Raw genomic sequence first — 16,594 nt, 5'->3', positions numbered from 1 at the left:
TGCCTTCATTCTAACTAAGACACCATCAGTTTTACCCACCATTGCTTTCACACCATCAGTGCAAATGCCACGAAGTGAAAAAGGCAAATTAATTTCCTAAAATTATTGTGAAAATAGTTTTGACTCCATAGACCGCCCGAAAAGAGTCCGACAAGAATCTGCAGAGCACTGTTTGAGATGCTGTTCTAGAGTGATCCAGCTCCAGGAGGTTGTAATGCAAAGATATAATTCAAAGTGAGTTTGAAAGGAGTATTTTAATCAAAGTCCATGGGTAAGTCCGGCAATAGTTAAAGTAACAGTTGGCAAAAGCAACTGACTATTGAGAATAGAGTCATATTGTGCTTGAACATAGATTTATTACTAAAGTGTTAAAGTGATCTATTTTAGTATGTCCTGCTTATTATTAGTACAGTTTATCAATCACGCCATTAATCAGTGCGTGCTTCATGCTGGTACTGTGCTGTACCCTGGGAGGGGCTAACATGACCAGTCTAGTAAGGGAGACAGACATTTAAAATACAAGCAATAAAATCATGATTCTCATCTGGTTTTCAGACAAACTAGATGCCACTTAAGTGATGTACACTATCACCATATTTGCCATATCTAGCTACAAAACACTGGTTAAGCAAGTTTTCAGCTTTCCTGATGGTTTTTCTTTCTTGAGGAACTGGTTTCATACTGTCAGGAACAATCACTGAAACAGCTTCACACAATCAGTTCTCTTTCATTGTAAATACATGATCAACTCATTTGTTCGCTTTGGAAAGAACCATAACCAAATTTTAACATTTGCGCTATAATTATAATTTAAAGTTTATTTTTTCTAGTCGAGAACATCACTTTCTTAGGCATCTTGACTTCTAACATCAGCACTAGCAAGTGGCTTTTTTGGGCCATTTGCACAAGGAAACACTTTCTTCTCTTAAGTGTTATATTGTGATAGCTGATTATTTATGTTGTCAGTATTCTGCTTATGATTTTTCCTTTATTAAACTTTTATTGGCTTATAACATAATATAGAAAAGTATACAGATAATAAGTGTACATCTTTTCCTTTTTCCTTTATGCTCTTTGGAGAGTGTAGTCAAGTGAACAGGTGTTTTTAATTTAAATGTCCAGTTTTTCAAATGTTTTTCTTATGGTGAGAATAAGAAGTTATATTCTCTAAGTTCAAGAAAGAAAGAGAGGGGACATCCCTGGTGGCACAGTGGTTAAGAATCTGCCTGGGGCTTCCCTGGTGGTGCAGTGGTTGAGAGTCCGCCTGCCAATGCAGGGGACACAGCTTCGCGCCCCGGTCCGGGAAGATCGCACATGCTGCGGAGCGGCTAGGCCCGTGAGCCACGGCCGCTGAGCCTGCACGTCCGGAGCCTGTGCTCCGCAACGGGAGAGGCCACAACAGCGAGAGGCCCATGTACCGCAACAAAAATAAATAAATAAAAGAATCTGCCTACCAATGCAGGGGACACGGGTTCAGTCCCTGGTCCAGGAAGATCCTACATGCTGCAGAGCAACTAAGCCTGTGCACCACAACTACTGAGCCCGCGTGCCACAACTACTGATGCCCGCACGCCTAGAGCCTGTGCTCCACAACAAGAGAAGCCACCGCAATGAGAAGCCCACACACTGCAATGAAGAGTAGCCCCCGCTCACCACAACTAGAGAAAGCCCACACGCAGCAACGAGGACCCAACACGGCCATAAATAAATAAATAAATAAATAAATAAATAATTTTAAAAAAAGAAAGAAAGAGAAAAACAGCCTCTTGTTCGGCTCTAGATTGAAGCTCTTAGCAAGTAACATGGAGCCTGTTTAACCAGCTCAATTCAGTCATTAACAGCCCTGTTTTAGTATACTTACTTCTGAATGTTAATCCCTAAAGGCCATACTTCCTCCACTCTGTTACTTTTGTTTTTAAAGTCAACTCATCCTTGAATGTTGTAATTCCCCAAAAAATCTGTATAAAATTAGCTCTTTGATTTGTTCTGGAAGAACAGTTCTTCCTTGCCTGGAAAGTAATAAATTCAGTTTGGTTTCAGATATAGTTGAGCAGTATTTTTTTCCCTCAGCAATACTAGCTCTTACTGTGACTTTTTTAAGAAATCTGACAAGTGTAAAAGTTAGTATTTGCTCATAACATTGCTAGAAGCAGAGGGGAAGAGCAATTGTATTAAAGACCCCTAGACCAGTGAGAAATACAAAAGAGGCATAATACAAACTTCCCATTTCTAATTACATACCAAGAAGTTCTTTTAGAATGAAGAAATAGGGTAAGTATGTAATTTGGTCTTCAAACTGGAACAGGTTTAGATATAATTACAGCGGACTCTAAGCATAAACCAGGACTGTCTCTAGAAATTTGGAGCTTATGCCTCAACTAATTATAGAATTTTGTCTACAGTTTCTTATCTGGCTTTCTGCTCTGTTTAATTAGCCGTAGAAGTTCTTTTCATTAGACCAGAGGTAAACCTAATGGATCTGTTTGACCCCCTTCCCTTGATCTTCATCCCAGTTCTTAATTAACCTTCTAAGCATGTATCCATGTATAAAAGAACCTGACACACAAGTGTGCATCTTGTAATTTTCATGTAACTACCTCCTGGATCAAAAAATTAAATATTACCAACACCCTAGAAGACCCTCTCATGCCTCTCCATCATTACACCCTCCTCACTATCCTGACTTCTAATACCATAGATTTATTTTGCCCATTTTTGTAATTTCTAAAACTGGAATCAAAAAGTATGTGCTCATGGCACAGGGAGATCAGCTCGGTGCTTTGTGACCACCTGGAGGGGTGGGATGGGGAGGGTGGGAGGGAGGGAGATGCAAGAGGGAAGAGATATGGGAACATATGTATATGTATAGCTGATTCACTTTGTTATAAAGCAGAAACTAGCACAATTGTAAGGCAATTGTACTCCAATAAATGATGAAGATGAAAAATAAAGATAAAAAAAGATGAAAAAAAAAGTATGTGCTCCTTTGGGTATGGCTTCTTTTTAGTCAGCATATGTTGGAGATTTACTTACGTATTGAGTATAGCAGTTCCTTTCTTTTCACTGCTGCACGGTATTTATTATATGGATATACTTTAATATTTTTAATTCGTTCCAGTGTTGATAGACATTTGAGTTGATGAACATATATACATACATATCTGTTGGTTATGTAACTAAGAATGTTGGATCATGGATTATATTTATTTAGCTCTATATATTTAACTCTAGTAGATATTACCAAACTGTTTTCCAAAGTGTTTGTACTTATTCTTAATTTTGGATTATTGGGAGTTAGTCTTAGCATTTATATACAAAAACATTTACACACACACAAACAGTCCCCAACTTACGATAGTTCAATGTATGATTTTTTGACTTTACAATGGTGCGAAAGTGATACACATTCAGTAGAAACCAGTCTTTGAATTTTGATCGTTTCTTGGGCTAGTGATGTGTGGTACGATATTGTCTCCTGATGCTAGGCAGCAAGCCACAGCTCTCAGTCAGCCACGTGATCATGAGGGTAAATAACTAATACACTTGTAACCTTCCTGTACCCATACAGCCATTCGTTTTTCACTTTCAGCACAATAGTCAATAAATTAAATGAGATATTGAAGACTTTATTATAAAATAGGCTTTATGTTAGATGATTTTGCCCAACTGTAGACTAATGTAAAAGTTCTGAGCATACTTAAGGTAGGCTAGGCTAGGCTAAGCTATGATGTTCTGTAGGTTAAGTGTATTAAATGTATTTTTGACAAGATATTTTCAACTTATGATATTTTCAACTTAATAATGGGTTTATTGGGGTGTAACGCCATTGTAAGTGGAGGAAGATCTGTATAGATACCTTCATACCCACACTTTTCATTTAATAACCCTTTTTTCTGGTAAGGGTGACTGTTTGATCCAGTATTATGCATGTGTTTTCAGGGGCTGTTTCATGTATGACACACTTAATTTGCTTGGTAGGATCATTTCGCATCTCTCTTTCACTAGCCCTCCAATGAACTGTATTAAAAATTGTCTGGAACAAAGTCTCTGAAATCTAAAGGAGTCTCTCCACTATAGAGTTTCTTTGTGAGTTAAAATAATTTCCAAAGGGTGGACAATCTGAGAACCTTCTGCTCACAATTGAAAATAATTAAGCATAATAAATTCCGGGGTTTTGTTTGTTTGTTTTGCCGCACCATGTGGCAGCATGCGGGGTCTTAGTTCCCCCACCAGGGATCAAACCTGAACCCCCTGCAGTGGGAGCATGGAATCGTAACCACTGGACCACCAGGGAAGCCCCTAAATTCAGTTTTCATTTTTAAAAATTGGGTTGCTCATCGTCATTGTTATTCCACTGACTCTGTTAGGAGCTGTATAGATAGGCCTCCTAATCAAAAAGCGTATTGAACTCTTTTAACTTGAAAAGCTTATATCCAGTATTTGCTTAAAATCAACCTAATGGGACCAGAAAAGCAGAAGCATGTAAACTATCATGATTTCACTGTAGGTTCAAATTGAGCCTGTCCAGATGTGCTGTGAATAAAGTGGTTGAGAGCCCAGACTGGGAATTATTTTTACTTTGGAGTGAAATATCTAATGCTGCTATGAAAAATGATCTGGAATGTTCTTTCTGATGACTTATATAAATGTATACTGTTAAAGAAATTTATATAAAGATGGAAGTCTTTTGATCTTTGTTTCTGCCAAAGAAAAAGTGTAGCTGCCAACAAAAGTTACCGTCTTTTGAGAAGCACTATTAAATGCTTATTGAGAATAGCCAAACAAATTGAAAATAGATTTCTAGGCATAATATGCCCTAAAAATGGCAACTGTATGTTTACATGTTATACAGAATATTGTTATTAAAATGGCAACTGTATGTATACATGTTACACAGAAATTGAGTGGGACACACAGAATTGTTGTTTTCCTTAGATGATGTCTCATGCTGAAGGACAACAAAGAGACTTAATTAGAGGAATTGAATGCCTTCCTGCTTCTGGCCATCTTAGTTCCTTGGACCAGGATCTCTTAATGCTCAAGGCTACTTCCATGGCAACTATGAACTGCTTAAACGACTGCTTTCATATTCTCCAGTTGCAACATGCATCACATCAGAAGGGCTCATTGCCTTCAGGTAAGTTATTGCTTAAAGATAGGACTTAACATTGCAGGTCAAAACATGGAAAGGACCAACTGTATCCTTTGTAATTCTACTCCAGAAAATCTTAATCGAAACGAAACAAATAGAAAACCAGCAAGCCTCTTGGGTTTTTAATTATCACTAATGTTATATAAAGTCTTTTTAACTGTGTCCTTTTTCAAATCTAAAACCATTTTAGGTCTCGTATAATTACATATCCCTTTAGAAACTTCAAACTCAACATGTCAAAAACTGAACTCAAAACTCACGTCTTCTATATTTCTGTTAAAGTTGGTGGCATCACTCTCGACGATCAAAGTAGAAACGTTGGAATGATTCCTTGAGTTTTGCTTTAGTCCACTATTCATTATTTCCATACTGAGATATATATATATTAAAGTCTAGAACTTCCCTGGTGGCACAGTGGTTAAGAATCCACCTGCCAATGCAGGGGACACAGGTTTGAGCCCTGGTCCGGGAAGATCCCACATGCCGCGGAGCAGCTAAGGCTGTGTGCCACAACTACTGAGCCTGCGCTCTAGAGCCTGTGAGACACAACTACTGAAGCCCGCACGCCTAGAGCCCATGCTCTGCAACAAGAGAAACCACCGCAGTGAGAAGCCTGCGCACAGCAACGAAGACCCAACGCAGCCCAAAATAAATAAATAATTAAAAAAATAAAGTCTATCAGTCACCTTTCAGTTTGAAAAATAAGATGTACATCTAGTATTTGAGAGCACCTATTTGTTGAAATTAATTTACTGGGGAAAAGAATGTTATTTCATGGCATAACAAAAAATGAGTTTTTCTATTAAATGAGATGAATAAGCTCATCATTTAAAAAATTGCGATATAATTGACATATAACATTGTGTAAGTATAAAATGTTGATTTAATACATTTATATATTTGTGTACCACCAAAGTGTTAGCTAATGCCTCAATCACATCGCATAATTGTTATTTATTTCTTCCTTTTTTTCCTTGGCCATGTCGTGAAGCTTGCGGGACCTTAGTTTCCCAGGGCTGGGCAGTAAAAGTGCCAAGTTCTAACCACTGGACCACCAGGGAATTTCCTGTCATTTCTTTTTTGTAGTGAGAACATTTAGGATCTAGTCTCTTAGCAGCTTTGAAATATTTAATATAGTATTGTTGACTACATTCTCTGTGCTGTGCATTAGATCTCCAGGACTTATTCATCTTCTAGTTGCAGGTTTGTACCCTTTTAACAACATCTCCCCAACTCCCCCACTCCCATCACATTGTATTAATAGTAGTAACTTAGTATTTCCCAATACTCATTGTTTTCTTATCCAAGGAACTCCCCCTGCTTGTGGAAGAAAGATATTTTAGGAAGATGTTGAGACTTTGTGCAGGAAAAAGTTTACCAAGTCAGATCTTGATATGGATAGGGTATGAATCCCATCCTCATGTGTGCCTAAATTCAGTATTTCAAGCTAACAATAACAAGCTAATGGCAATTGTAGATATAGGTCAGGGCAGTATTACAGAGGCCAATAAGTTACGTATGTTCCACTTAAGGAACTCATGGTCCACTTGGGGAAGAAATGTAAATAGTTAACTATAATATGTAAAGTGCCACTTACAATGGGCACAAAGTACTGTGGGAAAACATGTGAATGGACTAATACTTCTGGTAGAAAAAAAGTCTGGGAAAGGCACAGAAAAGCTAAGAAAACCAATTAGTTCAGGAGTGGGAGGTAGGGGAGAGGGCATTCCAAAGAGATAGAAAAGCCTAAATTGTGCATTGTGAGCATGGACTGTTGTCTTAGAGGAATTATAAGTAGTCCAATATAAATGTTCTCCTGTTATAAAGCACTCATTATAAAAAATTTAGAAACTACCATGCAACTGAAAGAAAAATCATATGTTATCTTACCAAGCAGAAGTTGCCCCCGTGAATATATTAGTACATTCCCCACCAGGCTTTTCCTTCTTTCTTTTTAATTTTTGTTTTACCTCATAGTTGTTTGAAGATAGGTGTTTGTAAAATAGATAACCAACAAGGATATATTGTATAGCACAGGGAATTATAGCCATTATCTTATAATGACTCTTAATGGAGTATAAGCTATAAAAATACTGAATCACTATGCTGTACACCTGAAACTAATATAATATTGTAAATCAACTATACTTCAGTTAAAAAAAAAAAAACTTGATTAATTAAATACTGTGTAATTTTAAAAATTCTTAGAATTTCATTTGTGTAGTTTAAATTAATAGTCTTATTTTTTAAATGATTGCTTTGTGATTAATGAAGCATGCCCAATATAAATTTGTATTTTTTTAATTAAAAATGCGAAACACACTGTAAACTTTATAGAAGTGTTTGAAGTAAAAGGTATTCTCCCATATCACTATTTTTTGGAGCACAGATTTATGGGTATTTGAGAGAATTAACTAATACTGGTATTTCTCACCATAAATTGTCATATTTTCCAAATTAAGTAGGTAGAAATTTATTCTTGTCAGTTGAGAATGAAGATAAAACTGTGAAGAAAAAAAACTGAATTACCTTCCCACTCAAATTTTGAAATGATCCAAGAAATGAAATCTGGATAAAAATTAGTGTTTAGTCCCATGAGGTCTTAATGTATATTATACAAAAGCACAGCAGTGATTATTGATGTAGAAGGGTTCTGAGACCAAATGATTGGTTTGATTAAGAGTTTTGTTATGGTTTATCAGTTGAGTGATCTCTTAAAACAGATCTCTTAAGTCTGGTGTTTGTGTGCATTTTATTTCGAGAAGTAAGGAAATCTAGATATTGATATTAAAAATAAACATTTCGAGGTAGGAACAAAGTGGTTTCATTTCTTTGGAATTTTGAAAGAGACCCCATGAGGGCATTCCCCTAATTATGAATCCCCCTGCCAGTGCCAAGTGAAACTGAACTGAGTGGCAAGGCAAGATGCTCTGGTAGCCTGATAGGTACTTTGTAATTAATTCCTCTACTCAAGTCTGGGATTTTGTTATAGACTAAGTAAATTCCATACTCCTTTTAATTTCTGCTGTGGTAGTCTGAGCATCCCTTAATGTAGTACTATATAACCAAGTTTCCTGTGAAACCTAGATCAGCCTCTGAAATCAAATGGAACATTTTCCATTATTGATTAGGCATAGAATCCACTTTGTTAAACTAGTTGAGGGTAATAAGAGACATTGAGTCATTAATTGAGAAGATGACAGGTCTCTAAATGTGACCACTATCTTTCACTAGGTCAGCTATTATTTATTCAGTAGGAGAGCCTTTCAGTTTAAAAGTATATGGAGCTTTTTTATATGATTGGAAAAAACATAATGGGCATGTATTTGCAATTCTTAAATTAGATCAAGATCTTGATTAGTTAGAAAATTGCTACTGAGAGTAAGGTTCAACCCCAAATTGAAGCAGATTTTATTGTTTCACAGTCCCAGGTTCCTCCTGTAATTTTGACTTCCTTTAGCCTAACTGCATAGTCATACTAGAGGGACAGGGTTCTTGCAGAAAGGCCAGCAAATCAACTGTTAGGGTAGGAATACACTTTATGATTCATAGATTTGCATAAGAAGTGAGTTTAGTCCTATTCAGGGTTGATTCATTTAAATGGTATCTGATTTCAAGTTGCAGGTTGCTGTGTTGTAAAATACCCAATCGTGATGCTCATGCTAATGAGCTACAAGTCACTGTCTTGCAGAGTCTCTTAACAGGTTGAATTGCTTTTAGTCTTGTAGGCTCAAAAGAAAATTGTTTAATAAAATCCACATTTGCTGAACTTTCCAGATTATGAGCAAGTTTCAGCGAAAGTTTTCTCTTACTTCATCAGGAACGACAATCGAGTGGTTAGAACCAAAGATACCTTTATCAAACCACTATAAAAATGGAGCTGACCAGCCCTTTGCAACTGAGCAGAGTAAACCAGTGGCAGTCCCAGAAGAGCAGTGCGTTGCAGAATCTGGACTATTAGCAAGGGTAAGGTAATATGAACATAGAGTTTTGGAGTAAAAATTAGAAATCACTGAAAAGCATCTTTTCATTGTCACGACATGCAAATCAACATAATGAGAGCATACTCTAGACGTTGTTCTACTTTAAACTGCACTGGCTTTGGAAGGGGTCTATTGTGTAAAACTTGTACATAGTTTTCCAGGTTAAAATATGTGGTCTTTTTAGTTTTAGTTTACTTTTGCTTCATATAAATGTATTTAAAAAATGAAATTTGCATGTTTTTCTTTTTCTGGAAAATCGCTTTTCCAATAGAAAATTATTCGCATGATATTTATCTCTTACATTTCTTAATTTAACATTATTTACTAGGTGTTTACTATTAAGTTCATAAGTTTAAAAGTTTAACATTAAGGTTTTGTTGATAGTAAGCACTTTACCAAACCAATTTTTAAAAGTGTTAGTCTACTTAAAATAGCACACAGTCTTAGGGTTTAATATTTTTATAAAGTAATATTAAGTCCACATTTCTCAGAAGCTAAACAGTGTTTTTTTCTATTCATAGTTCCACCACTGTAACAAATCATACTGGTTTTTTGCCTTTTGAGTTTACATCTGTTATATTTATGGTTATCATAATTACATAGATAGTTTTGTTTTAAGCTCTTTTTACTTGCTACTTCTCATAAGTATTCTTATATGTTATTCTGGCCTATATAATAAAAGTTTTTAGGTTGAAGTAGCCTATTGAATGTCTAGGTTGTTTGTTATTTTTTGTTCTTATAAATAATGCTCTATCATTTTGTCTACTGCTTTATTTTTTTTTCTCCCCTTTATTTGGATTATTTCTTTAGGTTATATTCCCAACTAGAATTACTGAGTCAAGAGTAATGCACGGTTTATGGTTATTTTTATAACAGCAAATTACTTCTTAAGCGAAACATATGACACAGGGACTTCCAAAGCTGGCAAAGGTCTTGACTCAGTGAGGCTGGCAGTGGCAGTAGGGTGGGTGGGGGAGAAGAAAGAAAAAAAATCCTTTTTTTCCTATAGCTTTTTGACTAATTCATCTGTGGAGTCAAGAAGTTAGTAAGTATTCATTAAGTTAGCTAATATGTGACAAGTCCAACATTAAGAATTAGAGGAGACACAAAAATAGAAGACAGTTCTTTCACTGAAGAGACTTAAAATCTATTTAGAGTCACAACACATATATACTGAAACAATGAGATGATAACATAAAGCAGTATTTTTTATTTTTTTTCATCTTAATAGATATCACTTAGATTCTTGGGATATGGGCATTCAGGGAAAGAAGAGAGGTATATGAGTAGAGTGGATGAGGAATGCTTTGGAGAGAAAGTGGTATTGAAACTGGGCTTTGAAAGGAGACAAGGTTTGAAGAGAAGAATAGTAGTAAGGGAATCTCAAGATGGGGGAGTAACACAAGCAGGGATACTAAAGCGTGTGTACTTATTGCAGAAAAGGCTTGCCTGATGATTTTGAACCCAGGTCCTGTCATTTACTAACATGTGGGCCAATTGATTAACCATGCTTAGCTTCCTCATCTGTAAAGCAGGGGTAGTAATACCTTATAAGATTGTTATTTAGATAAAATAAATTCAGCAGAGTACCTGGTTTATGGAAAATGACCCCAGGGTTGTTGGATTTTACAAATCCAGATGACCATTCATGTGGCATGCTATGTGGAGTGATAATCCCCTGAGCACTGCTCCATAGAATACAGTGTAAACTGTGCCCCCAAGGAACATAAAACTCATGCAGAAGAATTTAGTCTTAATGTGATACATAATAAGATCATGAGCATGGGGAGGGATGCGATATGTTTAAAAAGATTGTTATATGATATGACTTGGAATTAAAGTGTGGATAGAAAGCTATGGAAGTAGAAATGAAGACAAATGAATAGGTAATGTGTATTTCAAACGAAAAATCAATTGAGCTTGTGATTGACTGGATATAGGGTTGGATCAAAGATGACTCCAAGTTTTTGAGACTAAATGATTAAAATTGTGGTGCCATTCGCAAAGCTAGCAAAATTAGGAAGAAAGAGCTTTTTGAAAGAAAAGGTTTAGTATGGTTTATGAACATGTTGAATTTTATTTGAGAAGAGGACATATGATTGTTAATGTATATGAAAAGCAACTGGAAATGATGTAACCTAAGCTTTGGAGAGAGATCAGGACTAGAGATATAATTTACAAGTGAAAAGTTATAAACTATAGGTCATACACTCCAACATTTTCATACTTCTAAATGAGAGTACAAAGCATGTTGGAGGTCAGGATAGAGGCATATGTTAGAGATGGGGCACAGAGGTGGGGAGGAGAGGATTGTTGAATTTCCAAATCTTTTGAAATGTTGAATAGACCAAGTGTATGACCTAGTGCAAATAGAAAAAAATAAGTGCATAGATTTTTTTTTTTTTTTTTTTTTGCGGTACGTGGGCCTCTCACTGTTGTGGCCTCTCCCATCGTGGAGCACAGGCTCTAGACGTGCAGGCTCAGTGGCCAGGGCTCACGGGCCCAGACGCTCCACGGCATGTGGGATCTTCCCAGACCGGGGCACGAACCCGCGTCCCCTGCATCGGCAGGCGGACTCTCAACCACTGCGCCACCAGGGAAGCCCGCATAGATTTTTTTATTTTTTAAATTACAAAAGACATTAGACTCCACTCAAGCATACCAGAAAAGACCTGAATTTTTCAAAAATTTCACATATGCCTTCTTTGGAATATGAGTGTCAATGCAAGCTCGAAACGTACATTACAGTAGTGGAAATTTTGCTGTCAAGTGATAGAGGAGGTAAACCTCAGTGAGGCTAGAATGAAGCTCACAGTTCCTTAGTGTCCAAGTCAGAAATCAGGAAGACAAAAAAATGGGATTAGTGTGAGTTTTGCAGAATATTGGGGTTTCCCTCTGCCATGCAATCTCCAAATAGTACGAATTCCTAGAAATTCAACAGGACTTGCCACTGTATTTGCTAACCATTCTGGGTTTTTAGGGATTTTATATGTTTGAGCATGCTTATTTGAATTTTTGTAATGCTTTTTTTTTAACCTTAAGCTTTCCTTATTTTATTTTATATTTTATTTATTTTTGGCTGCATTGGGTCTTCATTGCTGCACATGGGCTTTCTATAGTCGTGGTGAGCGGGGGCTACTCTTTGTTGTGGTGCGCAGGCTTCTCATTGCGGTGTCTTCTTTTGTTGCGGAGCACAGGCTCTAGGAGCGGGCTTCAGTAGTTGTGGCATGTGGGCTCAGTAGTTGTGGCTCACAGGCTCTAGAGCGCAGGCTCAGTAGTTGTGGCACACGGGCTTAGTTGCTTTGCGGCATGTGGGATCTTCCCAGATCAGGGCTCAAACCTGTGTCCCCTGCATTGGCAGGCAGATTCTTAACCACTGCGCCACCAGGAAAGCCCTACCTTACTAAGCTTTTCTTTAAGAAAGGAATGGCAGTCTCTAAGAAGGGCCATTTCAAAAAGAAAAGAGAGCTTCCAAATTCTTCCGTTCACATCATGCTTTAGAATCAGTATTTAATCGTGAATAGAATTCCTTTTTTTTCTATTTTAGTAAGTGATTTGACTATTTTTATAAAAACAACAAAAACTGTATTCTTTTAGTTTTTCTGCCAGATTTTTTTTTTTAAGAAGATGTTGGGGGTAGGAGTTTATTAATTAATTAATTTTTGCTGTGTTGGGTCTTCGTTTCTGTGTGAGGCCTTTCTCTAGTTGTAGCATGCGGGGGCCACTCTTCATCGTGGGGCACGGGCCTGTCACTATCGCGGCCTCTCTTGTTGCAGAGCACAGGCTCCAGACGCGCAGGCTCAGTAGTTGTGGCTCATGGGCCTAGTTGCTCTGCGGCATGTGAGATCCTCCCAGACCAGGGTTTGAACCCATGTCCCCTGCATTAGCAGGCAGATTCTCAACCGTTGCGCCACCAGGGAAGCCCTAACCTTAAGCTTTTCTTTAAGAAAGGCATGGCAATCTCTAAGGAGGGCCATTTCAAAAAGAAAAGAGAGCTTCCAAATTCTTCCATTCACATCATGCTTTAGAATCAGTATTTAATCGTGAATAGAATTCCTTTTTTTTCTATTTTAGTAAGTGGTTTGACTATTTTTATAAAAACAACAAAAACTGTATTCTTTCAGTTTTTCTACCAGATTTTTTTTTAACATCTTTATTGGAGTATAATTGCTTTACAATGGTATGTTAGTTTCTGCTTTTTAACAAAGTGAATCAGCTATACGTATACATACATCCCCATACCAGATTATATTTTATCTCATTAGTTTAATATTATTTTCATTAGAGGAAACCACAAAGTAAACTTTGTGTATAACTTTGTGTATAATAATATTTAAGGCTGTATTTGCATTATTAATCTGTGTCCTAGGTTCTGACCTCAAATGTAATGGTACCTTTCAGAAGGTTGGAGAACATTATTTAATTAAGATCTGTTAGTTTTTTTCCCCTCAACATTTCTCAAATGAAAAATTGTTATATTTGGAATTCATATATATAAAGAGGGATGATCAGATTTTCCCCTGTTTCATAATGAGTAAACATTCCCTGGTATACTTAAACTATATTGTGCATCTGACTTAGGGTAGGAAACAGGAAATAGTTCCTGACAGACTTACTAGCCATTGAAAAGGGGAATTGAAAAACTTGCCTTCGGGATCTTTCCTCAAGGTCATAAAAACAGAAATAATTCTGATATACACAGTTGTTGTGTTTGGTCTCTGAAGAAATGAACTAGACCATTAATTGATTTATCAGAATTTGAGCTAGTAAAGATTTCTTTGTTCAAAGGAGAGAGAAGAAAAAGGAGAAAAACAAAGGCAAAAGAATAACCAGAAACCCATTCTTCTTTAACTGTGTCACCAAGTTTTGTACTTTGTTTTTAATATTTTGAGAACATTAAGTTCTTGATTTTATACCTGATTAGGATTGGTTTTCTTTGCCTAGCTGCATAGAACAGATGGGCTTCTTGTTTGACAGGATTTGGTTATGGGAAGAGAAAGTTAAAGGCAGAGACATTAGCAGAATCGTTTTCTTTTTAAAATCCTCATAACTTAAAATTTAATACAATACCAAAGATAATATACTCATGAAGTCTGTCTTGCACAAAGGTAATGAAAAGAGGTACCACTGAGAGAGATGGGACACCATCCCCACATAAACATGGAAAGTGTCATCTTTTTTTTTTTTTGCGGTATGCGGGCCTCTCCCTGCTGTGGCCTCTCCCGCCGCGGAGCACAGGCTCTGGACGCGCAGGCTCCGGACGCGCAGGCTCAGCGGCCATGGCTCACGGGCCCAGCCGCTCCGTGGCATGTGGGATCCTCCTGGACCGGGGCACGAACCCGCGTCCCCTGCATCAGCAGGCGGACTCTCAACCACTGTGCCACCAGGGAAGCCCAGAAAGTGACATCTGATAAGATTATAGAATCTTGGGATTTGAAACTTTTATTTGTTGCTTAAATAGAAATAAGAAATTAGGTTTCTCTTAACCAGTTATTTGGAGCGAAGACCCTATTGAGATGAGAGTAGACATTTTTGGTTTATCAAGGGGTTGTTTTATTGATTGAAGAACTATGCAGAGAACATTTTGTGGCATTAAGACTGCATAAACATCTACAAGTTTTCTATACCTGCACCTAGAATTCTCTTCATCCCCAAAGTTTCTTCCTGACAACTCCAAGGATGTGTGAATATCTAAATATAGATTACAGAAGTTAGACTTGACATGTATAGTCACTTTAAAATTTTACTTTTATAGTGTTAGCTTAAAAATAGGGCAAATATTTAATTCTCAAAACATCTTAAATTATAGGTAGTGGTAGGGTCCCCTGGCAGGTAGTCAAAGCCTGCAAAGCCTAAGTTTCAGGTGAGACATTTTCACTCTTTCTGAAAAATCCTGTTTTCACAAAATATTGTGTGTTTTATGTGTGATATTTATGACAAAACCACAATATGTTCAATGTCAGTGATAATGGATTCATTGAAGGAAATCTGATCCATGGCCAAGTGATGGAAGTTGTATTTTCAGAAAGATTTTTGTCTGTTCTCAGATTCATTTAGGCCCAATATAAATGTCTTCATCTGATGTTTATACTTTTATTCTTTTTTTTAACATCTTTATTGGAGTATAATTGCTTTACAATGGTGTGTTAGTTTCTGCTTTATAACAAAGTGAATCAGTTATACATATACATATGTTCCCATATCTCTTCCCTCTTGCGTCTCCCTCCCTTCCACCCTCCCTATCCCACCCATCCAGGTGGTCACAAAGCACCAAGCTGATCTGCCTGTGTTATGTGGCTGCTTCCCACTAGCTATCTATTTTACATTTGGTAGTGTATATATGTCCATGCAACTCTCTCAATAAGCACTAGTAACAATAGACTTTTGCTTTATTTTGCATCAAGGAACCTGAAGAAATAAATGCAGATGATGAGGTGCAGGATACTTGTGACAACAAGGAGGATGACCTGGGAGCTGTGGAAGAGCAACGCAGTGTTATTCTACATCTCTTATCACAGCTCAAGCTGGGCATGGACTTAACAAGAGTAAGTAATGGGATAAACAGTCTAAGGAGATCATTCGATTAGAACTATACCTATGATTGTTAATGTTGTCAGGGCATTTTAATCTTTATGAGTTGGTTTCTTAGTTGCTTGATCAGCATTTATTTTCATAAAAAATGTGATAGGTTTTTTGTGCAACATTAAGTCACATGGCAAATAAAGACCTATAGTCTTGTTTCTGTACAAAATAAAAGGGATCCATTGGGATACAGAATTGGAAAATCTAAAGAAAAGGATATAATCCCACAAAACCATTAAAGTCATTGATACTTCTACTTTATTCTTACTTCCCATTTTGGATAGTGTTTTGGGTATTAATCTATAACAGAGATCAGCAAACATTTTCTGTAAAGGACCAGATAGTAGATATTTTTAGCTATGTGGACATAGATCTCTGTTGGAACTATACTTAATGCTTGAACAATGTAGGGGTTAGGGTAGCCAACCCCCCATGTAGTTGAAAATCCGCATATTACTTTTGACTCCCCCAAAACTTAACTACTAATAATCTGTTGTTGACTGGAAGCCTTACCAATAACATAAACACTCAATTAATGCAAATTTTGTTTCTATGTATATGTATTACTAGTATATACTAGACATCAAAAATGAAAAGATAATGTGAAAAAATTTTTTTACAGATATAATGATTCATGCATTGATAATGAAGAAGCAGCAATATGATTGCTTTATGGTAGCCTAGTGTAATCAGCTTCATGGTAGCCTAGCCTATACACTAATGAATGAATTGTTATAAAATTTTTATGACATACAGTATTGCAGTCATATTCATGAAACAATTGGAAACATTGTTACATATTTTTAAAAAACCCACATATCTGTGATAATACACAGTTTTTCTCTCATTGTGAGAGAGGTATGGTACTTTAATGTAA

General features: G+C 36.7%; 1 protein-coding gene across 2 annotated transcripts in view; it reads left to right on the top strand.

Moving 5' to 3' along the window:
- Positions 1-16,594, top strand: part of OSBPL11 (oxysterol binding protein like 11) — a 91,964-nt gene that overhangs the window by 34,982 nt on the left and 40,388 nt on the right. For both annotated transcript variants that reach the window (XM_024754761.1, XM_024754760.1), the window contains exons 6-8: positions 4,936-5,137; positions 8,973-9,118; positions 15,540-15,680. In XM_024754761.1, the coding sequence (XP_024610529.1) occupies positions 4,936-5,137; positions 8,973-9,118; positions 15,540-15,680 (489 nt within the window). The remainder of the gene's footprint in view (positions 1-4,935; positions 5,138-8,972; positions 9,119-15,539; positions 15,681-16,594) is intronic.

This window comes from Neophocaena asiaeorientalis, unplaced genomic scaffold, assembly GCF_003031525.2.
Source record: "Neophocaena asiaeorientalis asiaeorientalis breed wild unplaced genomic scaffold, Neophocaena_asiaeorientalis_V1.1 scaffold423, whole genome shotgun sequence".
NCBI lineage: Eukaryota > Metazoa > Chordata > Mammalia > Artiodactyla > Phocoenidae > Neophocaena > Neophocaena asiaeorientalis.
This window is presented reverse-complemented; position numbering and strand designations above follow the sequence as displayed.